This window comes from Medicago sativa, chromosome 2 (assembly GCF_051527215.1).
Source record: "Medicago sativa cultivar Bolivia chromosome 2, Bolivia_mono, whole genome shotgun sequence".
Lineage (NCBI taxonomy): Eukaryota > Viridiplantae > Streptophyta > Magnoliopsida > Fabales > Fabaceae > Medicago > Medicago sativa.
In genome coordinates, this window is record NC_140750.1 from 2,819,111 (window position 1) to 2,847,058 (window position 27,948).

The 27,948-nt window shown below is 34.7% G+C and overlaps 1 protein-coding gene across 1 annotated transcript; it reads left to right on the top strand.

The window, feature by feature from the left end:
- Window positions 1-5,106: 5,106 nt before the first annotated feature.
- On the top strand, window positions 5,107-8,285 carry LOC146943613 (importin subunit alpha-1-like). The gene is made up of 9 exons (XM_085741883.1): window positions 5,107-5,295; window positions 5,387-5,478; window positions 5,575-5,706; window positions 5,822-6,007; window positions 6,094-6,257; window positions 6,348-6,426; window positions 6,667-6,795; window positions 7,342-7,469; window positions 7,574-8,285. The coding sequence occupies exons 1-9, from the start codon at window positions 5,259-5,261 to the stop codon at window positions 7,950-7,952; spliced, it is 1,326 nt and encodes a 441-aa protein (XP_085598009.1). The 5' UTR covers window positions 5,107-5,258; the 3' UTR covers window positions 7,953-8,285.
- The last annotated feature ends 19,663 nt before the right edge of the window (window positions 8,286-27,948 follow it).

Sequence of the window (27,948 nt, forward strand, 5' to 3'; positions counted from 1 at the left end):
GGCATACGAATTATTGCAGTCTGTCAAGAACACAAGACAGATAGATGGTTCGCTCTTGACAATAGCTAAGAGCATACGAATTATTGCAGTCTGTCAAACACACAAGATGGATAGATAATTCACTCTCAAACAGATACTTCGCACAACATAAAAAAGCCTCACAAGACGAGCATTCGAAATCAAAACATTATACTTGAATCATGCAAACAAGTGTAATTAAAAATGATACAATCATATTATAAAGGTGCTAAAACCACTAAGGGCGCACAATGTCATTACAAGTTTGGTTGTTGAAAATTACAAGACCTCATCAGGCCTGGGCTTCATCAACACGTCCATCTTCTTCCTCGGGGTACTAGAGAACAAAGAAAGAACATATCATGAAAAATACACTGGAAAATGGTGTATATACACTCAAAAATGGTGAATCAAAAAAAAAAAGAGAATGAAAAAGGGACAAAACATTGAAAATCTGAGTAACTTTAATCTCGATTGTCCCAACAAGTTACAAATGTTCTCTAGTACCTTTACAAATTGTTGTTTCAAAGGGTGAATGAGGGATTGAATCTATGCTTTAATATCCGTAGGAGTGCCTAACTCAAATTTTGTGTAGCCTACTTATCCAAATATTATCCCACCTTCACCTAAGCCCCGTTATAACCCTGAAAGACCTCAAAGTGTGCATTGACATTGATTTTGATTGACGTTTAGAAATTTTTCAAGCGTATGGTAATATGTAGATTGCATGTCGACTGTGTGTGAACCCTTTCATATTGTTGCGTGGAGTTGTGAATTGGTGGTTGCTAACAAGTCAAACTAGCTCATCTTTAGCTAGTAAGGTGTTGAACTTTTGGGTACTATCGCTTGATCAGGTAATTGTTATTTTACTGTCGATTGTCAATATTGCAAGTAGATTCCTTGAGGACAAGGAATGGTTCAAGTTGGGGGTTGTGATGACAGTGCATCAACACTAGTTTCTTAGTCATATTTGAGTCCTTTTTGTAATGTTTTGAGAGTCAATTACTTGTAATTCATGGTGAAATCAGATGAAAACAGGAACAAGAGCCAAAAGGAAGAAATTGGGGAAAAGAGGAAAAAATGTGAAGAATCGTGCCACGTGTGCTCTAAATCGTGGCACGTTTGAAGCGTGGAATTTACCTGAAGATACTGGAAAAATCGTGGCACGATGGATATGTAACGTGCCACGATGGTTTAGTAAGTTTGCTGCCACGTCAGATTAATGAAGGAATCGTGCCACGATGGTCTCGAAACGTGGCACAATGATGGGCTTTTCTGAAACCCTAATTCCTTATCTATAAAAGCCAGATGCGACCAGAAGCTTGGGGGTGCGATTTTGGAGACAAAAACAGAGCATAGACGGCACCAGGAAACCGCAGAACACGCAGTGGATCTCACTCAACTCATAGTTGGTTCTGGTTTATGTATGTTCACTATTTTCTATGTATTTGATTGTTTAGTTATGAGTAGCTAAACTCTTAGATTGATTAAGCCATGAGATGAATCTTTGTGATCTGTGAACCATGTAATTTGTTACGAACTCTCTTTGACATCAATGAAAACTTAGTCTTTATTCAGAATTATTCGTGTTCATTGCTTTTTGTATGATTGTTTGCATGACTACTAACCCTAGCTTCTTTCAATCACATAAATTGATCTTAGGAATTGAATGACTACTAGCCCTAGCTTTTAATCCTGAAATAGTAATTCTGTTTAACTCAACACTAGGAACCTAGAGATAGGAAATTGAGAGTTATGACTTAAGGAATAATGTTCTGACTTTGCTTCCACGGTTATTCAATCTGGTTAAGAGATTAATAGGGTTATAACTTAGGAAAGGGTTTTGAGTCAAGAGATTGATCAAAATCACTTAGTTAATCCGTCGTAAAGCTAGGTTAATTTCTTTGAGAGATAAGAGAGGCAAATTACTCACAGTGAGCAATAGAGGATTCGAAAGGTTTGATCATCTGTTTTTAATCCAATTATCAACCCAATTTATTTACTTTGTTTAAGTTTTATAAAACTAAATCCAACTGCCTAGGGCAACCCTATAAATTTAATACATCCTAAATTTCAACGTCTTTGCCGAGTAGAAATTGAAACAGTCCTTGTGGATACGAACTTATAAATTTTATTACTTCGATAGTTTTTGGTACACTTGCTAGATATCTATCAAGTTTCCTCAACTTGATAGATATCTATCAAGTTTCCTCAACTAGATATCTATCAGTCAGGATCCAATCAACGGTGATGATGACACCTCGGTAATACAAACCGAGAACACGCTGGAAACTATAGGTAATCAAGTGCTACTAATAGCTTTCCCACGTGTCACTCAGAAACCAAAGGTCATGTCTCCTCAACTTCTTCCTAGAGACGTTGACATTAATTACGGAATGACATCCGACCAAACTTCCTGACGAGGGAATCTTTTCATCCGATCTCATACCACCGGACATACATATGCCGGACTCCGCCACACAGTCAGGCAAACTTACATCGTTAGAGGGAGAACAACACTTCGAGATAGGCGAGCCTATTCGGCCCAAATTCTCAGCATTCTCAATCCGCCTCGCAAACGATTCTCCGAGTCAAGGCGTGCTTAAGTCCTGCGAACGAGATCCATCTCTTCCTCGAGCATGGGGACACATACCAACTGAATTTCCCTTGAGGTCGGCTTCTGACGAGCAAAACACCCTCACTTAAGTCATCACTCTTCATCAAGAGCAACGACTTGGGGGCTACTGTTCTGGACCGGCCAAAAGGATTCTTGGCCCATCCACTTAGGCCTAATATCACTCAAAGCCCAAACTCTACGTTTGGCATTATTGCTCGCAACTTACCCCCTCCCAGAGGGGGGTGCACGAAGCAAACGAGACTGGTTCAAACGAACCCCAACGTCTCTCTTGCACATTCTGCACGTTCCCACAATAAACTTTCTGTCGGTTACACTTCCCACGATTTCGTAACCGCCAGAGCCAGGTGTGTCTCCTCAACGGCTCTACAGCTCTCCACCTCTATAAATAGGGAAATCACTGCAGTCCCCAAGGTAGAACTCTTTCTTCCTCTAAAACCCTCACTCCCTGATCTCTACTGACTTGAGCGTCGGAGTGCCTGCAGGTACACACCCCCCATCCGCTCCAAGAAGCATTCTGACGTATTCCACCACCGTCACAACCACCGCATTCAAAGCACCGGCAGTTACCTTCTGATCAGGTACGGTCACAAGGGAACTAGTCCTTCCTAGACCGTCATCTTCATACAAGACCATGATTAATTATTTATTTTATTATTTCTTATTATATTTTACTTTTTGATATTTTCAAGATTCCAAGTCCTCGAGCATGGTAAGGAAATTCCCTATCGATGATTATTTAAAAGAAAACAAATAATAACCATAAAATAAAACTTGTAAATCTGAGCACAATAAATATAATGGGTTTTGCTAGAATAGACCCACCCTTTTTTATGAAGGTCTATGTTAGCAAGATGCACCTTTTTGCTTTGGACAAAAAGACCCATTTTTTGTTTTTTTGAAAAAGAAAAAAATTAAGGGACGAACTTGTAATTGATGTTTAAATGGTTATTTGTTATATAAAATTTTTACTTTTGGGGCCCACCCATTCTCTTTGTTCCATTGTTCTCCAATTTTCACCCATCCACACTTTTACGTGCCCAGTTGTTGTTATGTTAGTCCAATTCTTTTTTCTCCCTCCAAACTACCTGCATTTCATTTTGAATTTAGTTCGTTTTCTCTTTGATTTTGTGTTTAGGTTTAGAAATTGGGGGGCTGTTTCCATTCCCATGATCTATATTTAAATTCTTGTTCTGATTTGGTGGTTAAATTTGGGGGTGGGGGTGAATTTTATTCGATTTCTTTGTCCCCGCTCAAATGAAATTGATTATTTCATCAAGATTTTATCATGCTGAATGAAAAGGTGCTGAATAAGATTTGAAGAATTTGGAAGATGAATGAGCGTGAGAAGAGAGTGGAAAACAGTGAAAAGAATTCAAGAGAGAACTAGTGGGACCCAATAAAATATTAAAAAGTGTGAAATTTAATATAAAAAACAATCATTTAAACGTCAATTACAAGTTTATCCCCTAGTTTTTTCTTTTTCAAAAAACAAAACAAGGGTCTTTTTGCTCATAGCAAAAAGGTGTATATTTCTAACATAGCCCTTCATAAAAAAAATGGTGGGTCTATTATAGCAAAACCCAAATATAATATTAGCAATTTTGAAAGGTAAGTGATGTTATGTAGATGAAGACCGAATCAAGAAAGGTAAGGAGGAAGATAAAAGGTTCACGCGAAGAAAGGGGTAAAATGGAACCAAGTGTGCGTGATAGTCATTTAATAGTATTTTTTAATCTCAACCACTTAGTTTTGATCCAAGGGCCGAAAATCATTCATATCATTCTCACATAAGTATAACATTCTTACTTGATATGCCATATATATTTGATATATTAGTGGTCTCGTTAAAAAACACCATTTGTTAGAATTGTTACAATTTAAAAGTCATAAATATCTATTCGTATGTTTTAATAAAAATCAAAACTTTTAATAAAATATTTTTCATAATTTACATGTGTTAACGTAATAAAACGGAAAAACATGTCCGTTTTATGTCAGTATAATATAAATACAATTATAAAAGAGATTTACAAAGCTGCATAATCTTTTTTTCCTTTTTAAATACTCCCTCCGTTTCAAAATGAGTGTCGTTTTAGGTGTTTACACACATATTAAGAAATGCAATGATTAAGAGAAAATGAATGGTTATTTTACCAAATTATCCTTATTAACTATTGGTTAGTTTTAAAAGTAATACTTTGGAAGTAGTGTGCAGTGTATTAATTGGAGGGTACAATTGAAAAGAAAAAGTTATTATTGCATTGGAAACTGAAAGCGACACTCATTTTGAAACAAATTTTTTTGGCTAAAGCGACACTCATTTTGAAACGGAGGGAGTAAAAACTAACTCAATCTCCTGAGATTTTATTTTCTCTATTTTTTTAAAAAAGATTTGTGTGTGTGCGCGTGTGTGTGTATATATATATATATTGTGTGCATTCCTAATTCTCAATATACCTATTTATTTTCTCTCTCAAACTCTCTTCCCACAATTCTCAATCGTAAAAATCAGGGTTTTGCATATCGTAAAAGTAAAAGTAAGCGTGAAAAGTAACCAGCATTCTTCGATTTGTTGTTATTGCGGTTCGAGAGTTTTCCTACGATGGATGATTTTGATTTTCAGAAGCTTATTTCGAGCGGTAACCGTTGATTTTTTTTTTCTCTTCATGTTTTTAATGCGTTAATATGTTGCTTTTCGGAAGTGTTAAGGTTTTGATGTTTGTTTTGTAGGATCCAGTCTTTCGATTGATGAACTTATTCAATCTGGTGCTGTTCCTCGTCTTGTTGAATTTCTAGCTATGGACGATTTTCCTCGACACCAGGTTTGTTTGAATTTTTTCGATTGGAAATTTATGTAGTGTGGTGAAACTCCTCTTTTTGTTGTTTTGATTGGATGTTTCTGTGATTTGTTTGTTTAGCTTGTGGCTGCTTGGATACTCGCACACATAGCAGGTGGAACTTCTGAGAACACTAAGGTGGTAATTGACCATGGTGCTGTGCCATTACTTGTCACTCTAATGAGTTCACCTAGTGTTGATGTTCGGAACGAGGTATATTTTTTACACTAACTAAAATCTAATATTGGTAGAACTTGGATTTCCTTTTTATTTTTTTTTTAATTTTTTTTTTCTTTTTCTGCTGAACACTAAAACTCTGAAATTATAGGCTGTGTGGGCATTGAGAAACATTTCCGGCGATTCCCCTTGGTGCCGTGATATTGTTCTCAGTCATGGTGCCATGATCCCTCTGTTATCCCACTTGAATGATCTAGCAGATCTTTCTATGCTGAAAATTGCAACGTTGGCCCTGTCAAACTTTTGCAGGGGCAAGCCACAACCCCCTTTTGAGCAGGTAGTTGTTGTTTTTGTTAAATTTTAAAAACTGAACCTGCAATAAGACCTTTATCTCTGTATTAATACTATAATTTTCATGGACAGGTCAGGCCAGCGCTTCCCTCTCTTCAGCGTTTGATTTTTTCCAATGATGAAGAAGTCCTGACAGATGCATGCTGGGCACTCGCATATCTTTCGGATGGAACAAATGACAAAAAACAAGCACTGATCGACGCAGGTGTATGTGGCAGACTGGTGGAGCTCCTTCTGTAAGTACCAATTCTTCTATCCCTGCTCAACCAATTTTCTTTTGCAATTATTGATTGTTTTGGTTCTAATTGTATGTGCATGTTTTGAAGGCACCCATCCCCTTTCGTGATAATTCCTGCACTTCGCACCTTGGGAAATATTGTAACTGGAGACGATATGCAGACTCAGGTAATGTCATAATGGATTGTGAATTGTTATATTTTGTTGCTACCTAATTATTTCTAATTAAACTTAACTTTTATTGGGTAAAGTATTGAATTACTGTTGTTTTAGTTATTTTGGAAATCAAATTAAAATTTGAAATATTATAACCTGAAATTGTTGATACGTATGTTTTGTAAGTCTAATTTGATCATCTCATGTGTCACCTTTGAGAATTAACTGATTTGGTTTTACTCTTTTTACCAGGCCATTATCAATCATGGTTCACTCCCATGCCTTTTGAACCTGTTGATACATAATCACGAGAAAAGTATTAAGAAAGAGGCTTGCTGGACTATATCAAACATTACAGCTGGAAACAAAGAGCAGATACAGGTAATCTAATAATAAATCCCATCTTTTTTATACTCGATGTTAAATTTCATGTTTAGTAAAGTGCAATGTTAATTTCTTTATTGCTTATGCTTTTCTTCGAGTTTGATATTTGGGTACACATTGTGATGCTTGATTATTGACAATATGTTTTCTGTTTTGGGTAGTCTTGAGTTTTGTTTGCATTTTAGTTTGATGTCTGGGTACACATGAATATAAATTGAAGCGATGTGTCGTCTAGCATAGAGATGTGGTGCAATAATGACTATTGCAGTCTTTGTTGATAATATATTTAGTTCTCAGGTTACTTCAGTCAAAGTAATAGTTGAACTGCTAGGTGACAGTTAACCCTTTGGTTTCCATTTTGCTGTAAATACATCACCGAAGGGAGTGTATTGCGATTTGCGACGCTTGACTATTGGCAACACGTTTTCTGTTTTGGGTTTGGTCTCAAGTTTTCTTTGCTTTTTACTGCCAAGCATGTTACTTTTAGTTGTCTTATTTTCCGAAAAAGCTATCTGAACTCTACCTTTTATGTATATGATGCAGGCTGTTATTGAAGCTGATCTGATTGCCCCCCTTGTCAATCTTCTTCGAAATGAGGAGGTTGACATTATAAAAGAAGCAGCATGGGCACTCTCTAATGCTACATCTGGCGGCACCCATGAACAAATCAAGTGTGTGATTATTATTTTTTCGATTGTTTTTTTCTGGCTCTGCTTCATGCTGGCCACATTAAGAGTCTACTTATTAACTTACCAAATGTTGTTGTTATTACAAGGTATTTGGCGAGCAAGGGTTGCATTAAGCCTCTTTGTGATTTGCTTGTTTGCCATGATCCAAAAATTGTTTCTCTCTGTTTACAAGGTCTTGAGAATTTTCTGAAGGTTGGAGAAGCGGAGAAAAGCTTTGGTAACAAGGGAGATGTCAACTTGTATGCTCAGATGATAGATGATGACGAGGGATTGGAAAAGATTGACAACTTGCAGAGTCATGACAACAATGAAATTTATGAGAAGGCTGTCAAGATTCTCGAGACATATTGGTTGGAAGATGAAGATCAGACACTACCTCAAGGCAATGGTTCTCAACCTGGTTTTAACCTTAGAGGTAGCGACCTTCCAGTCCCATCTGGTGGATTCAATTTCAGCAGAATGTGACCATTGTATATTGTACCATAAATATATTTTGCCGGGGAGAAAGTATGTTGCAGCAGCAAGGAACCGTGGCAATGGGACGGGATTTTCTTTGAAGCAGCTTTGAGTCTTTCTTTTATTGAAGCATAGTTTTTATTGGTAATTTATACCGAGTCAGTATTTTATTTGGGTGAATACAGTGTTCAGAAACATATATCATGATGTATTCTAGTAAATAAGGGAAATGTTAACTTGTGCCCTTAAGACACAAGTTTAGAAGCCAAATGTAGAAATAATATATTGAAATGCGTGCATTAAATTTAATCTTTAATGTTTTAATGAGTTGAATGCACAAAATTTAAGGGAATATTTCTTTTTTGGGATTTCTTAACATGTGCCCTAAGGGCACAAGTTAACACTATCCAAAAAATTATTAGTGTCACTTTCTTTTCAATTACGATGAAGCCACTTTCTTTTGTTGTACAGGACGAGAGGATTAGTTTATTTTTTGGTTTAATTGCACTTTTGCCCTCTATATTTTGCCAATTGTGCGATTTTGCACCCCATTGTTTTAAACGAGCGATTTTGCACCATATACTTTGCCAATTGTGCGATTTTGCACCCCAAAAAAAATATAAAAATCAGAAAATTTTTATTTATTAGAAAAAAATCAGAAAATATAATCAGATTTTTTTAAAAATTTTGGAATTTAATTTTCAAAATACAAAAAAAGTAAATTTTCAAAACTTTAAAAAAATCTGACCTTTTTTTAAATTTGTATCCAGATTTTTAAAAATTAAATTTTTTTCCAGAATTTTTTTAAAAAAATCTGACCTTTTTTTAAAATTTGTATCCAGATTTTTAAAAATTAAATTTTTTTTCCAGAATATTTTTAAAAAATCTGACCTTTTTTTAAAATTTTGAAAATTTACTTTTTTTGTATTTTGAAAATTAAATTCCAGAATTTTTAAAAAAATCTGATTATATTTTCTGTTTTTTTTCTAATTTTTTTCGATTTTTTAAATTTTTTGGAAAAAAACTGAATATTTTTATGATTTTTTGTTGTGCAAAATCGTTCGTTTGAAACAATAGGGTGCAAAATCGCACAATTGGCAAAATATAGGGTGCAAAATCGCACAATTGGCAAAATATAGGAGGCAAAAGTGCAATTAAGCCTTATTTTTTTATTTTTGAAAGAAGAGAGGATTAGTTTATATTTTATACACATGTAGAATTTTTTGGTGATTATACACATGTAGAATGCATATATTGAAGGGTAAATTACACTTATATCTCCCGGTTACACCGTTCACTTCTGTTAGATAGAAAGAAAGAAAGAAAAATCCCTAAATATCCTATCGTAAAAATGTTTTTGTGAAGTTCCCCGTCAATTTTGGCTGAACTTGATCTAGATGCCATGCTAGAGATTTATTTTCTGCCCCGTCAACAAAACTAATTGATTTCATTAATTAAACATTGTGTGAAAATAATAATAATTAAACCTTGTTCAATACAAGTAGGATAAAACTAAAAAATATGGTGACTTGTCTAAGAACATGTCGTTCTAAACATGTCATCCTAGCTAGGGGTGGGAATAGGTAGGGATGGCAAAAAAATCCGCACCCGTGGATATCCGCGGATAAAATCCGCAACGGACACGGAGCGGATACTTTAATGGATATCCATGGATAAAATAAACAGATTTTTTAACTATTCGCTAATTAATGGATACGGATGCGGATTTAATGGTATCCACACCCGCAAATATTCATACCCGCTATTAAACCAAGTAAATTACATAAATAACCTTAATATCATTCAACTTCCTAAGAAAAAACCCTAGGGTGTGTTTGTTTCAAGTTTACCAAATTTATTCCTAGGAATAACATTCCTTGGAATATATAGATGTAAATTTTATTCCAAGGTATTTAGAAAAAAGATGTTTGGTTAACATTATAATGTTACAAAAAACCTTAAAAATAGGGATTATAATAGGTAGTCATACATGATTTTATTCCCATCTGCATGGAAACTTTATTCCCACCATTTTCTTTGGGAAAATTTTTCTATTCCCAAGAACATTTTATATCCGGGAATAAAATTTAATAAACTTGTAACAAACATAGGCATGTATGTTTTTATGATGAATCAACAATTATAACTTGAAACAAACACACCCCTAGGTATTGTGAGTGTTATTAGTTATTACGCTGCTTTAAAAGAAAGTGAAAGTGGTTGGGAATGTTGATGCAATCACTTTGTTTTTGTTGAATATGATGGACTTTACTTATGCTTTTGTTAAATCAAAGAACTTTATTTTTATTAAATGTAAGAGACTTTATTTATGTTTTCGTTGAGTCAATGATCTTTGTTGTTATTGTAATGTATGAATATTATGTTTTGTTAAAAAGAAAAGAAAACGCATGTGAATAACCTTTGTTTCTAAATTTTAGCTAAAATAAATTAAATAAATTTTTTATTTTATTTTTATAAATGTTATCCATGGATATCTGTATAAACCCGCGGATACCTCAAAATCCACGGATTACCCGCTAAACGGATATCTGCACGGATATGGATAGGGTACAGATTTCATATTTATCCAACGAAGCGGACACGGATATCACACTATCCGCATCCATGGATATCCATTTACATCCCTAGGCCAGGCCGGCCTACGACCTAACCTAGCCTACAATAGGTCAGGTCAAGCCATAGTTTTTTATTAAATAGGGAAGGCCTAGGCTTTTTTAGAAGCCTATTTAGCTTAAAAGGTCAGGCCACAGACTATTAGAAAAGCCTTTTAGGCCTATTAGGCCGGTCTACTTATGTAAATATGAATAATATTATTAATTAATATATTATATACTCTATTTTGAATTAAATTATAAATGTGTCAACCTTTAAAGTAATTTAAGCTTATCAGTTTACATTATTTTTTCGCATATTTAAATGTATTATTATAAATTAGAATTGAAATATGATATAATATACAGTAAAGTTTTCTAAAACTTCATGTTAAATATCGAAAAAGAGTTTAATATCATTGATATATTAGCTCGCTAGTCTATTTAACCTTGGATCACATTACTTATTTAAAGATGTTCATATGAAATAGACTTTTAAACAGGCTAACATAGCTAATCAGGCTCTCATAAGGCCAGACTCAGACCTAAAAAGTAAGCCTATGACAGGCCGCAGGCCTTACAAAAATTTGACAGGCCAGACTTAGGCCTTGCAAAGCCTAGCTCGGCCTAGCCTATTCCCATCCCTAATCCTAGCTAAGCAACTATGTTCATTTGTCGCCTAATAAATTAAAGTTGGAATGTAAAATAATCAAATACAAACAATAACATAAATTCCGTGTCTCCACGAACAAAGATTGCACAAGAGTAGATGAATCTAACTCAAAAACAACCCAACACCATCAATTATCAGCAATGAACCAGATTGCTTCTAATATTGTCATCGCCTTCCCCTCCGAAACCGTCATATTTGCCACTTCGTTTGTGCCCAAATAAAGTGACCACATGAATTGCGAATGCAACAACCAATCGACGTAACTTAAGTGGATTCGTGGAACACGACATCAACATTACATTTCAACCATCGCGCTTTTAGTTTCACCCAAACAGAAGTGCTGCCATGTCCATTACTTTCTTAAACTTGTACACGCTGCCGTGATTGTTCATGGACTTCATTCCACATATCTAATGTTGTCCTCCCAATAGCAAAGGATGTTTAAGGAGTATCATTCCAAATAACATGATAATGCGAAACCTATAAATGCCACAAGAGGAGAGCTACACGTCCTGCAATGTCGCAACTTTCAGGCCTACACACATTAAACATAAAATTTGCCAAACTAATATCATTTCCAGCTCACTGTAACGGCGCATAAGACAAACCCACCCAGTACCAACTCTCACGGGCCACCTTAGATTCCACAAAGGCATGACAATCAGTCTCTACATCAGCGTCACACCAAGGACACACCAACTCGCACTGAACAGGTCTAGTCTGCAACTTGATGCGTGTAGGAACACAACCTCCACATATTCTCCATAAAAGACTACACACCTTTTGAAGGGCGTTGCCCTTCCAAATTCTATTCCACCCACCTACAAGATGAAAATACCGGGTATGTAAAAGTTCTGTCATAGCCAACCGATACCCAAAATTTGCAGGATACATACCATCACGTTCTCTCATCCACAAGATCTTTCATAACCGAATCGAACAAAGGTTTTTTCCATAATAGATGTCACCACCTAATCTAGAGACAACAATCCTAGCTTAGTAACATCCCACACATGTCCTCCGAGAGTCATTGAATCACAAACAAACAAATTATGCACCCCTTGACTTTGTGGAGAAAAACCCAGCTGCCATAGCCGCCTCGAACCCATGAATCATTCATCACGCTCACCCGTTGTCCACTTCCTATCATCCACCTACAACCATGTAAAAGAACTTGACCCAAATTCCAAATACTCACCCAATCAAAACTAGGATTGTAACCAAGTTTAGAATCCAAAAAAGAAGTATAAGGGAAATACCTTGCTTTGAAATTTCTTGTAACCAACGAGCCATGGTTAGATAGAAAATTCCATCCTTGTTTAGTTACCATGACTAAGTTAAAGGATTTAAAGTTCCAAAACCCAATCCCACTAAACTCCTTGGGACATGCCACTCGTTCCACGCCATCCACTTAATCCCAAAATTATTATCTCCTCCTCCCCCACCAACATGAATTAATCATCTTTTCAATATCATCTATGACATAATTAGTTAGAATGTACATAATCATGATATAAGAAGGAATAGCTTGTTGCACAAATTTAATCATAACTTCCTTACTCGCGTTATATAATGTACACCCGCACCAAGCATTGATTCATTATCAAATACGATCCTTCTTGAAATAAAAATCGAGTTGTTACCCAGCTCAATCATAGAAGGACAGCCTAATTATTCCCCCATGCCCATGATGTGTCGTACACCAAGAATACGGGACAAGTCCTCTTGCGCTGCCCAACTCATGTTGCGACTGAAGAACACTTCTTACTTTGATAAATTAATTTGTTTTTCGGATGCGACGCCATATATCTTAAAAATATTAAGTAGCTCTTGTGACTAAAAAGCATTTGCCCTGCAAAGATAAGGCGAGACACCTACGATGCACCCCGATAAACTTTCACCCCATGGAGATCACCTTGACCAACTGCATTATTAGTGAGGGTCGACAGTCTCACCACCACCAATATGAATAAATACAGTGATACTGGGTCACCCTGACGAAGACATCCGCCTGAAATTATTGGTTCAACCCTGTAAAAATTCATGAGAACCAAGTTTGTTACCGAACTCACACACATCACCGTCCACCGAACTCCTTGAAACCCATTTTCACAAGTACGCCACGAAGGAACACCCAACCTACCCAATCATATGCATTTCTTATATAAATCTTGAGAGCCAATTCACCTCTCCACCCCTTAGCTTTCCCCTTCATGGCGTGGGTGATTTCTGGGTCTATCAAAACATTATCCAATATAGACCGCCCTTTAATGAAAGTTAATTGCTCATATGATACACACTTAACCAAACATCTTTTCAACCAATTGACCAGTAATTTTGAAACCATCTTATACAAGACACATAAGGATATAGTTCGTAAGTCCTTCATATTATCCGGATTATCACATTTAGGGATAAGACAGATGTTTGTTTCGGTAAGGTTTGACGGGAATTTTAAAAGAAATTTAAGTGGATTGTTAAAAGACTAATGGATTATTTTCTTCCCCTTTTGCTCACATAATTCTTCCTTGCTAAGTAACTGTTCCTTTTTCTCTGCAACCATCATCACTTCTTCAATCTGAAACGGATATAACTAATAAGAAATTTTTCTTTGTATACCAAAGAGGGGTTAGTGCAATCAACTATACAATAGCGAAAAATATGTACAGATTATATACAGATACTCAAAACAATACAAATTGTCGCGATGCTTAAAAAATCTGAACGCCAGTCCCCGGCAACGGCGCCATTTTGATGCAGTATTTTTCTATCAATCAAAAGTAAGTATTGTATATTGTCTCCACAGGGACTAGCGCGATAGTCAAACCATTCGACAATCAATATTGTTCTAAGTGTAGGGATTTAAAATGTTTGTTTGTGTAAATGTATATAAACTATTTGATATAAAATAAATAGAGAAGAGATAGGGCCATTTCGCTTGGGGTCAGAGACACTCAACCAAGCGTAACAATTGCAATTTCTCGATCAAATAACGAATTCTAGCTTTTTAAACGATATTATCACAATCACTCGACAACATCACTCTTGTCCAAATGATGTCGTTATTTCTAAGGGACTATTCAAAAGTCGATTCCTAAACTATTAAACAATCACAAAGTCGATCGGATCGTTTAATCGACGATTTCCCAATCTATTAAACGACCCAAAAGCATTAAGTTCTAGATTAAAAGTGATTATCAAAGATTAACATCTATGTCTAGAGTGAAAACTTAGATAGATTGTTATTCTATTCCTATATCCAAAAGTATTTGTCAATATCATTTCAAATCTCAATAAAGCTTTAAATACAAGAATAACAACAATATTGAATAAATAAGCTACAACCATATATTAAAAGATCAAAAGTTTACATAATGGCTTGTTTGAATACCTCAAAACCCTCAAGGGTAGATGTAGCTACATTACATATGTCTATGCAAGCTTGGCAAAGGATGAAGGAAATATGAAGTTTCCATGTCTAAATTCATGATGTCTCAACAAATCTTGGGTTGAATCTACTCTTAACTACCTTTGCCTTGTGTTTCTCTCTAGAAATGTCATCTCTCTAAAAATGTGATGTTGCCTGGTAACCATGGCGTGATCCCCTTTTTTCCTCCAAAATATGAATTCTCCTCTACAAGAAAGCTTCTCCTGGTGTGTGGCTCCGTGTTGTTTTATATAACGTGAAGAAAATTGCTTTTTTGACAATGAATACTTCCTATTGACACATGTAAATGATGCTTTTACCCCCAGCGGCTGTTAACAACCGTTGGGGTATGCGTCGGTTGTTAACAACCGCTGGCTTCCAACGACAGTTAACTGCCGCTACGTGCGTTCTAGGATGCACCGTCCTTTTCATCATTCAACACATTTTTCCACATTTTTTCCACATTCAACCTATTTTCTTTCAACATTTTTCAACATTCAACCTATTTTTTCTACATTCAACCTCTTTTTCCATCATTCAACCTCTTTTCCATCATTCATTCAACCTTTTTTTCAACATTCAACCTATTTTTTCTACATTTTCCCCCTATAAAAACTCTCACATTCTCTCCTCCTTACTATCATTTCCTATCATTCTTTCCTCTTTACTCTTTCTTCTACAAAATGTTTGTTTGTTATCATTCGCCTTTCATTGAAATAAGCCTCTTTGAATTGGTTTTACCCTAGGATTTAGGGTTTAGGGATTATGGTTTGTGGTTTTTTTTTCCTTTGTTTTAACCCAAGCGGTAATTAAATGTATTATTAAACAACAATAGTGCAAATGTGAGGAACAACACGAATTGCAGCATGAACCTTCTTGTAAAGCTCCTCAAGGCCATCTACCTCAATTCCTTTCTTAATGTACTCACTAAAATGAGTCTGGTATTTCTCAGGCTCATCCTCAGTCAATGTACGACGAAGATGACTCCACCTATTAAGGAATAAATGTACGACGAAAATGATTCCACCTTTTAAGGAATAAATGTACGACGAAGGAGATTTAGTTTTACCCCATTGTAAATGTATTATTATATTAATAAAATGTGATTTTATATATATATTACTTGTGTTCCTTTATTTTAGTTTTTATTTGCATTTATTTATATGAAATACAAAAATTCAAATAAAAAATGTGTATTAAAGAAATCTAACGTGAATTTGAATAAAAACTAATTAAATTTAACGTGAATTCAAATAATTAAAATTGCGTATTTGAATAAAAACTAATTAAATCTAACGTGAATTCAAATAATTAAAATTCCGTAATGAATAAATAAATTCAAAAAGTGAATAAATAAGATAATTATCACATTACATTCCGGAATGTACCTTCCAACTGCAACAATTGTCTTGCCCTTGAATGGGGCAAATTCAAACTTGCTAAGCCGCAGGACTCCAACATACGATCAGCATCTCGAATGATGGTATTCAAGTGCCAACGAAATGAGGTCCATTCCTTGAAACTTGAATACCATCGTTCAAGATGCTCATCGAATGTTGGAGTCATGCCGATTAACAAGTTTGAATTGCCCCATCCAGAGTAAGACAATTGTTGCAGTTGGAATGTGCATTCCAACTACAACAATTGTCTTACCTCTGAAATGGGGCAAATTCAAACTTGCCAAACGGCGAGGACTCAAGCATTTCGCTCGACATTCATGCTTTCCTTTGAAAAGAATAAATTTTTGTTAGGCTTGATTTAGATTAAGGTATTCAAGTGCCACCGAAATGAGGTCCATTCCTTGACACTTAATACCTTCATCTAAACCAGCCTAACAAGAATTTAATCTTTTCAAAGGAAAAACATGAATGCCGAGTGAAATGCTTGAGTCCTCGCCGTTTGGCAAATTTGAATTACCCCATTTCAGAGTAAGACAATTGTTGTAGTTGGAATGCACCTTACACTAACTAATGACGATCTTCTGGCGGAATTAAGTTGTTGATGATATCTTCAGTTGATCTCAGCAACGTCACCCGCATATCGATCCACTGGAACATGCTGTGCTCCCAAAACATGCTCGTCACGTTTTCGTCGTTCTTTAACTCCACCCAAGTGAATGATACTCTCCCCTCGTCGAGCGTTGGACGTTTATACCGAACATGTTCCACCCTCTTTATGTCTTTGGGGTTGACTCCTTGGTTGAATTCATTCAGTTGATCCTTGAGACCTCTTAATGTTACACCAAGTAGGGATGGGAATAGGCCAGGCCGGCCTACAAGGGCCTACAGCCTAGCCTACGACAGGCCAGGCCAGGCCAGGCTTTTTTCTTAAATAGAGAAGACCTAGGCTTTTTTTAAAGCCTATTTAGCTTAAAAGGTCAGGCCATAGGCCTCTTAAAAAGTCTCTTAAGCCTATTAGGCCGGTCTATTTAAGTAATATGAATAATATTATTTATTATTATATTATATTATATTTTGTACTTTGAATTAAAATATAAATTTGTAAACTTGTTCAATAATTTAAGCTTTATTAGTATACATTAGTTTTTTGCATATATAAATGTATTATTATAAACTAGAATAGAAATATGATACAATATATAGTCGAATTCCCTAAAATCTTGTGTTGATTATCAAAAGAGAGTTTAATCTAATTGAACTATTAGTTTGTTAGTCCATTTAAACTTAGATCACATTGCTTATTTAAAGATGTTCATAAGATATAGACTTTTAAACAGGCTAGCAGGCCGTATCAAGCTTTCAAAAGGCCAGACTCAGGCCTAAAAAGTAGGCCTATGACAGGCAGCAGGCCAAACTTAGGCTTTAGAAAAATATGGCAGGCCAGGCTTAGACCTTGCAAAGCCTAGCTCGGCCTAGCCTATTCCCATCCCTAACACCAAGGCACCGAGCCTTCAACCTCTGAGGTTCTCCGCCGTTGAATTCTGCATGAACGTCGATCCACCTGACCATTGTTTCAAATCTACACACATAGAAATTAAAAATAATCAATGAAAAACTCATTCAAACACTTGTAGTGGAAATTTGACATAAACCCTAAAAATCCTAAACAAACCCTAAAAAATTTATAAAATTCGAAAAAAAATTATAAATTCAATCAATATAACTTCATTATAACAGGTATTCATAATATATGTTAATAGCATTTCAAATCTACAACATAACTATATTAAAAACAAATATTCAAACCCTAAAAAATTTATAAAATTCGAATTTTTTTTTATAAATTTAAGCAATATAACTTCATTATAACAGGTATTCATAATATATGTTAATAACATTTCAGATCTACAACATAACTATATTAAAAACAAATATTCAAAATTTAATAATTAAACAACAACTAAAATTATAAACATATAAACACATATACTAACTAAAATGTATGACAATAGCATAAGTGATAACTTACTTGTGATTTAGTGGGAGAAATTTTGGATGATTTGGTAGAGTTTTTTTTAGAGAGAGAGTGAAATTTTGAGAGAAAAAATGGTGATGGTGATGATGGAGTGAGTGTCTGGATTATGGCCACTGCCTTGAATATATCACGAACACAACGGTAGTTAACTGCCACTGGAAGCCAGCGGTTGTTAACTACCGGTGCTTATACCAGCGGTTGTTAACAACCGCTAGGGGTAAAAGCGTCATTTACTTGTGTCAATAGGAAGTATTCATTGTCAAAAAAGCAATTTTCTAACGTGAATGCCTTGCCTTTGTCTTCTTCTCTCGGGTCAAACAAACTTTGGGTCAAAGGCCCAATTGTTTCAAGCTCCCCCTATGTGTTTGCATTTCCCTTTTATTATTCACACCAGCTCATGGCACAAAGCAAAGTGACACATCAATATAATTTATAGAAGCACTATCAATTTTTCTTTCTGATTACGTGACTCTAAATATAATGATATTCACACCACCAAATTACCACTTTATCAAATAACCACTAAATATGATAATAATATACCATTTGACTCAATAAATTAAAATGACAATTTATTCAAAATGACTCTAGTTAAAAATACTAAATTAATAAAAATAGACTAAAAACTTACTAAAAGTGACTCTAAAAATATGATATGACGGACTGTCATCACAACCCCAAACTTGAATCGTTCCTTGTCCTCAAGGAATTCACTTGTAACATTGACAATCGATAGTAAAACAACAATTACTTAATCAAGTGATAGTACCCAAAAGTTCATCTCCGACTAGCCATATGATGAGCCAGTTTGACTTGCTAGCATCCACCATTCACAACTCCACACAACAATTTGACAAGGGTTCACACAGTCGACGTTCGGGTCTACATATTACCATACGCTTGAAAAGTTTCTAAACGTCAATCAAAATCAATGTCATTACACACTTTGAGGTCTTTAAGGGTTATAACGGGGCTTAGGTAAAAGTGGGATAATATTTGGATAAGTAGGCTACACAAAATTTGAGTTAGGGACTCCTACGAAAATTAAAGCAAAGATTCAATCCCTTACTCACCCTTTGAAACAACAATTGTAAAGGTACTAGAGATTATTTGTAACTATCGGGACAATCGAGTTTGAAATTACCATATTTTTCATTGTTTGTCCCCTTCTTCTTTTCATTCTATTTTGCTCTTTTTTTATACACCATTTTTTTTGTATATTTTTCATGTTTTGTTCTTTGTTCTCTAGTACCCCACCCCAAACTTAATTGGTTGCAAATTACAAAAGCAACCCCAAACTTATTGTTTAGCAACACCCTATTTAGCCTAACTCAAATATAACATTTTGGGTTAAATCCTAAAAGTCTCTAGGTTAAATATGTAGTTTGTTATCGAACAAAAAGATCTAAACTTACCTGCTCAAATTGGCTTTCGAAAAGGATAAGTTTCAAATTAAATAAGGATAGGCTTCAAAGGCTCACAGGACCAAGCACTTTCGCCTCAGTGTGTAAATGACAAAGATCAATCAACAGTAAAGAAACAATGCAAGTTCTAGAAATGTAGTTGCATGGAACACTCTATATAAGTAAATTGAAAAATAAAATTTTGCTATGAACCTTACAGTGTTAGATTTCTGGGAGTTGTGACTACCTATCACATATGCCGTACACTTTGCCTTTGAATTTCAAGGCACTACCTCCTTATGAACTTTTGGAATACCGCTTGACTACACAATTGTTACTAAACTGGAAAAAGTCAATAAACAAGCAAATTCATCAATAATAAAAAAGTTTAGATTCAATTACATAACAGGGGTACACTGAGTTATCCAAATAAATAACACAACAATTTAAAAGTTCAACTGACACAACTGACAAATACGAGTTATTGAAAAAAAACTGATGTGAACTTTGATTTTTTTTCTTCTTCTTTTGTGTCCATCTTTTCAAATTTTTTTTTTTTTACCAAATAGAAATGCTTTCTTCCCCTTTAACTCACATAATTCTTCACCGTTCCTTTTTGTCTGCAACCTGTTGAAGCAAAAATCTTTTTGATAAATGTTTTAATGATAACAAACCTCGTGGAATAAATAAGGCTTATTAGATCACTTGGTCCCTTAACTTATTTCATGTTTTCATTTTGGTCCCATAAGTAATAAAAAGTACCTTTGAGTCCCTCAACTTTTCAGCCGTTTGCCAAAAAAAATCCATGGCTGTTAAGTTTAACCCCAAATGTATATAGTGGATCAAAATTATAGATAGTCCACCATAGACCTTATTAATTTTTAAAATTTTAACCAATAGATCTTATCCCATAAAAAAACACCGTATGATCATGCATGTCTATTGTGTTTTATGGTGAAGCAGCAACACCCAATATTATTTACTTTTTCTTCATTTTCTTCCCTCTCATCTTCATCATCTTCATCATACAACCTCATCATCTTCATCAATCTTCAAACTCAACCCAAAAAATAAGAAATTAATATCACAATTTCATTTTTTTAAACTTAATCTTAAACTCTTCTTCTCTCAAAAATTCATAAATCCCAAACTCTTCTCTCAAAAATTCATAAATCCCAATTTTTTTTTCATATCTAACGGGTATTTCTTTTCCAGAAAAAGAGAAGAAAAAAAACCCAAATGCTTCATTCAAATGAAAAAGAGGATTTAGAATTAACAACAATCAATCAAAAGCAACATCAAAATTCACATTCTTAAACACAACAACAACAAGACATTGCTATGGCTGGTTCCTCTCTCCTTTTCTTCAAACCCGATTCACACCCACAGCCACAACTTTGTTAATGTGAATAATATTATTCCCTTACCAGACAATTTTCTCATGCACCAAACCAGCTAGCTCTAATTCTTCATCTCGTTTGATCAAAATTTGGGGAAAAATTGAGTTTTTCTCAGTTTAATTGAGTTTTTTGAACCTTCACCCAAACCCTTCCATGGCGACTCCTTCACCTCTACCACGCCGTCGTCAGCCTTAGCATCTCACCACTATTTCCGCTATTCTCATCTCTTCTTTCAATTTCAACCTTTCTATCATTTTATTTATTTTCTGAATCTCTTTTTCGTTAATTTTTGCAGAAACCAGTGAAAAAGGGTTAGTAAATATTCAGTTATCATTTTATCACTTTGACCCTTTCTTCAATCTATTCCTCATATTTGTTTAGTTTTCAAATATTCAGTCATTATTCAGTCATTTTAACACCATCGCTGATTTTCCAATTTAATTGTGCGATTTTTATTTTATGATTTTTATGCTTATTAATGATGTTGTTCTTGTAGCAATTGAAGGATCGATTATTTTGGTGACTGGTGTACACGAGGAAGCAAGATGATTATGATGGTACAATGTTGTTGTTCTTGTAGCAATTGAAGGTTTTTTAGAAGTGGTGTTGTAGAAATTGAAAGAAGAGGCTGTTGTTTTTGATTTTTTTTCTTTCTGGGTTTTGTATAATGTTGTTGAATGTATGATGATGAACTAGAGTAGGAAGAAGATGAAGATGAAGAAAAGAAAAATTAATTTTGCCTTTTTATAGTAGCCACTTAGGATTTGCCACGTGGACTCTTACTAACGGAAAGACTATTGTTTTGACGGATGGGATTTTTTTGGCAAACAGTGGAAAAACTAAGGGACCAAAAGGTACGTTTTATTACTTGTGGGACGAAAATGAAAAATGAAAATTAATTAAGGGACCAAAGGATCATTTAAGCCAATAAATAATAAGTTTTATTAATGGTGTTCTACTGATGGTTGCACTTGAGTTTTTGTGATAAGAACAGGAATCACATAAGTGGATAAGCTAGAAGCCACCCACATCAATAAGTGCATCATATCTACTCAACAATGAAAGAAGGAGTATATCATCAGTTGAAACAACAAGATCATATCTCCATGAAGATTCATAGCTCAAGAATCATGATGGAAGAACTTGAATCATGCTGGAAGAACTTACATCACAACCTACACAAGAATGTGCTTGAAGTTATGTGACAAAACTCACATTGAGTTTTATGTTATATGATTTGAAGATCCTCCATGGGTAAAGAAGATAAAAGGAAATATGCATACAAGTTAGGAAGATTCTCAGAACCTCCTCAAAGTATCACACTTCCAAAGCCTCTGAAGATAAGAAGCTCAGAATTCAGAATGTTCATATGAACAGAGTTTAGAATGTTCATATGAATGGAGTTCATAATAATCATGAACATTAACCCTGAATATATCCAGAAATATTAAAGGATTACTTCATGGATAAACAAGAATATTTCAAGTCAACGGTTACAAGCAATGATGCAAAGAAATATTCTTTTGAACTTCAAAGAAAGGATCATCTTGTCTTTCAAAACAAATGATCTCTCCTTTATATGCTTCAAGTAATTTTTGAAGGGAATAAAGAAATAACCTTCATAAGGTTCAAAGTGTTGAAGAACATTAGTATGTTTATGAACATCAGAAAATTCAGCACAAAGTACAACCGTCAAAAAGAAATGAACCCAGAATAAACATTTTGAAGTTCATATGTATGAACCCATAAGAAGTTCATAAGGTTGGTCAGAAGGTTGCTCAGAAGGTTCATTAGAGCAAACCCATAAATCAATGTCCACACCAAGAACATGCAAGAACAGATGTGACATGAACATATCTTATGCATACAATGATTTTGACTTTGGATCAAGAAATCATTAAAGGCATATACGGTGATTAAATGATTAATGGACTTTGATAGTTCTTGGTATTTGTGCGTTCTTGAATGATTGATCAAGACACAAATAAAGTTTAAATCATACCAAGAAACAAGAAATCAAAGGACATAAAGACTTAAGAACTCAGTTAGAGTTCAGAAAGTTAACAGAGTTCAGAAGGTTGGACAGAGTTCAGAAAGTTGTTCATGATGAACATCAAGAACCAAGCCCAAAAATTCATGAACCAAATGAAGAACATGTAAGGTTCACGTGACTTAAATAAAAGCCCAGTAAAGTACAGTGACTAAAATCAATCAAGGAATAAAGGCATTTAATTGATTAAAGTCAAAAAGGGCATCTTCAATGTTCATTCAAGACTATGAACAATTGAAGTACAAAACATTAGGAATATTCCATCAAGAATATCATCCTAGATGTTTTCCAAGCTGCACTTCATAAATGTTTCACTATTAGGATTTGATTACATCAAATAAGAGTCTTACAAATCATCCTAAGTGAAACAAAAAGAAACATTCTGAAGTCCCCTGAGTTCAGAATGTTCGATCCTGCTCCATGCTTTATCTGACATGAACAGTACAGTTGTTGGAAAGAAAAAATGCAAATCCAAAAGCAAGATCAAGTCTGATTCAACAAGATTTCGACACATAAGGGAGTTGGTACTGTACAAAGCAAACCAAATCCCCTAAAGCATGGACTGAAAGTGACAGCTCCACTTTATGAAATCCTGCACATGTTCCAAGACAGATTGCAAAGAAAATCTGACCCTGGAACTTTCTGAAGTCGTACAAAGCAAATCTTCAAGTACAACCCAGAAATTCATGTGACATTCATCTGCAAAAAGTCCAGATCTATGAAGCCCCGATACGGATACGGGTACGATACGATACGGGTACGCAAATATGTCAAAAATTTCAAATTTAGGATACGATACGGCTTGGATACGTTTACAATTTTTTTTAATATATATATATATATATATATATATATATATTAGACATAAACGCACAAAAAATGAATAGCGTGAAATCTTAAAACTAATTACACCAAGTCAAAATACAATGGACCATTCACCAACTAAGATATCCTTTAAACCAAAACATACCATATAAACAACCTGCACTATGATGATACCAAAGTAGTATGAAGATAGTCACCCTTTTCAAGTAATGGCCAATATAATGATCCCAATTTACAAAAATTAATAATTGTGATCAAAATACAAATAAAAATTTTAAATAAAAATTAAATTAAATCATTCGGATACTTCTGGGATACGTATCCGGGAGTATCCTTAACGTATCCTTAAGGTATCCAATATATTTTTAAATAAAAATTAAATTAAATCATTCAGATACTTCTGGGATACGTATTCGGAGTATCCGCGGAGTATCGGTATCCGATACGTATCCGACACGGGTACGGCACCATTTTGGAGTATCCGGGCTTCATAGGTCCAGATGCATATCTGACCGTTCATCCACATGAACCCAGATGAAGATCATGAAGAACACAACAACATTCTGAAGTATTCTCAAGAACACAACAACATTCTGAAGTATTCTCAAGAACACAGCAACATTCTGAAGTATATAAGTTTTTGCCCAGAATTCAAGTGTAAGTTGGTGGATCCCAGGACATGTGGCACAAGACCAGTGGACACTCTCCAACGGCTACAAAGGTTCAAGAAACTCTATAAATAGAGATCAAGACCTCAGCATAACACACACCATTGCAAAGCAACAAGAAAAACAACATGAACATTGTTGTGAAGCTTTAGCAAAAAACTGATCATCACAAAGATTCCAAGAAGTCTTTTTAAGTGTAAATCAATTCTCTTTCTCTTATCTTTTCAAAGATAAGTTCTTCTTTTTCTTCTTCTGTTTGTTTCACAAACATTCAAACTCCAAACATCTTGTAAAGTCTCATCTAGCTTTAGGGGTACTAAAGTGTTAGTTTGAGTTGAAGGTGTAAAAGTCTAAGTGCGTAACTTAGCAAGAAGAAAAGAAAGTCTCGTCTAGCTTTAGGGGTACTAAAGTGTTAGTTTGAGCTGAAGGTGAAAAAGTCTAAGTGGGTAACTTAGCAAGAAGAAAAGAAAGTCTCGTCTAGCTTTAGGGGTACTAAAGTGTTAGTTTGAGCAGAAGGTGTAAAAGTCTAAGTGGGTAACTTAGCAAGAAAATGCAAGCCTACTGAGGCTTAGAGAATACAGGGTTGTAACTGTTCAGGTGAACAAAGATTGTAAGGTGCAGGATTTGAGAGGTTATCTCAAGCATCATAGTGGAAACTCTCACAAGATTGTGAGAAGTGGACTAACCCACATTGGGGGAACCACTATAAATTTATGTGTGTTGATTCTCTCTTCCCTATACTCTTTACTTACTGCAAACACAACACACACAAACACATTTATTTATTTAAACTGTTTTTGCACTAACACTTCATAACGTTCTGAAGTCAGTCTCTAAACTTAACCATTCCAAGTTCACAACTTGAGAATCAATTTTAAGTTACATGTTTAATTTTAAAAGGGTCACAATTCAAACCCCCCCTTCCTTGTGACTAATATATCCACTTCACAATCATCATCACTTCTTCAATCTGAAACGGATATAACTAATAAGAAATTTTTCTTTGTATACCAAAGAGGGGTTAGTGCAAAAAACTATACAATAGCGAAAAATATGTACAGATTATATACAAATACTCAAAATAATACAAATTGTCGCGATGCTTAAAATATCTGAACGCCAGTCCCTGGCAACGGCGCCATTTTGATGTAGTATTTTTCTATCAATCAAAAGTAAGTATTGTATATTGTCTCCACAGGGACTAGCGCGATAGTCAAACCATTCGACAATCAATATTGTTCTAAGTGTAGGGATTTAAAATGTTTGTTTGTGTAAACCTATCTAAACTATTTGACAGAGAAGAGATAGGGCCATTTCGCTTGGGGTCAGAGACACTCAACCAAGCGTAACAATTGCAATCTCTCGATAAAATAACGGATTCTAGCTTTTTAAACAATATTATCACAATCACTCGACAACATCACTCGTGTCCAAATGATGTCGTTATTTCTAAGGGACTATTCAAAAGTTGATTTCTCAAACTATTAAACAATCACAAAGTCGATCGAATCGTTTAATCGACGATTTCCCAATCTATTAAACGACCCAAAAGCATTAAGTTCTAGATTAAAAGTGATTATCAAAGATTAACATCTATGTCTAGAGTGAAAACTTAGATAGATTGTTATTCTATTCCTATATCCAAAAGTATTTGTCAATATCATTTCAAATCTCAATAAAGCTTTAAATACAAGAATAACAACAATATTGAATAAATAAGCTAGAACCATATATTAAAAGATCAAAAGTTTACATAATGGCTTGTTTGAATACCTCAAAACCCACAAGGGTAGATGTAGCTACATTACATATGTCTATGCAAGCTTGGTGATGGGATAAACCGCAAGTGCACGGTCTATCGAAGTAGTAATAAAAAGAGTATCGTTCTGATAAGGAGTTATGAATTCAATTAACTTTTAACAATGATTAGATTGAAAGTTTAAAAGGTAGAAAGTTGTATTTTTGTTTACTTAAAAAAATAACAATAATAAAATAAAAGGAGCCTCGGGATTATTGGTTCATCGTAATGACAAGTCCTTCACAAACCAAAAACCTTAACTTATAACTTTATGTTTACACCTAATTTCTAAAGACTGGTTTCCCTTTAACCCCTCACCTTTCCGACCAAGTCCAGTGAGAGTTTACCTCTAGCAACCAAACCTATTTAGCTGATTTGATTTCTAGAAGAAGCTTGTAAGGATTGAAACTACCCATGTCTCAAGAATTGCAAAGTCTATTTAGCTGTCTTTGCAATTTTTGTCTAAATTCACTTGTTCCAATATCAAAGCTCCACGTTCGCATTATGAATTGATATTTGAGATGATGGATGAACAATTATCAAACCCTCTGCTTTCGTTTCCACAGTTTGATAATGGTTAATTCATGTTAAAACGGTGAATTTAGATTAGAAATTAGGGTTACATAAAATTAAGGTTAAAGCTTGGTTTGATTAGGATTATGTCATTAGACTTATCCAACAATCCTAAGACAAGAGAAGTCTACTCACTAACGTTCATTGTAGACATAGAAGAGAAGAAGAAGGAGAAGAACATAAAAGTAAATAACAATAAAGTAAAGGTGAACTTTTATTCCAAGAACAAAAGATGAATTGTTGTGATAGCCAGCTACTCTATTTATAGTCTTATGTCAACTTAAAACCTAAGCAACTAATCACTAGAATGTGCCACAAGAAACTATAGATAGCTTGTCTTTAAAGCAAAAGCAGGAAAAGGCAAATTGGGGGTGTGTCAAGCTTCTATTGGTTGGCTTCATATTTTTGTATCAAATCTTCATATTTTGGTGAAGGATCTTCAAATTCTTTGCACAAGATATTTTTATATGAGATCTTCATATTTTTGGCATGAATCAGCTCCAATTCTCCTTTCTTTTGCTCCAAGACTCCATCATTCAAATATTTGTTCCTAAAATAAAATAACTTGCAATTGAAGTAAAAAAGTTCTAAAAAGGAAATAAACTTAAATAAAATAAACTCAAATATAAATAAAACGGACTTAAATATTATATTAAAATAACTAATTATTGACTCATCACTTGGCAAAGGATGAAGGAAATATGAAGTTTCCATGTCTAGATTCATGATGTCTCAACAAATCTTGGGTTGAATCTACTCTTAACTACCTTGCCTTGTGTTTCTCTCTAGAAATGTCATCTCTCTAAAAATGTGATGTTGCCTGGTAACCATGGCGTGATCCCCTTTTTTCCTCCAAAATATGAATTCTCCTCTACAAGAAAGCTCCTCCTCCTGGTGTGTGGCTCCCTGTTGTTTTATATAACGTGAATGCCTTTGCCTTTGTCTTCTTCTCTCGGGTCAAACAAACTTTGGGTCAAAGGCCCAATTGTTTCAAGCTCCCCCTATGTGTTTGCATTTCCCTTTTATTATTCACACCAGCTCATGGCACAAAGCAAGTGACACATCAATATAATTTATAGAAGCACTATCAATTTTTCTTTCTTTGATTACGTGACTCTAAATATAATGATATTCACACCAC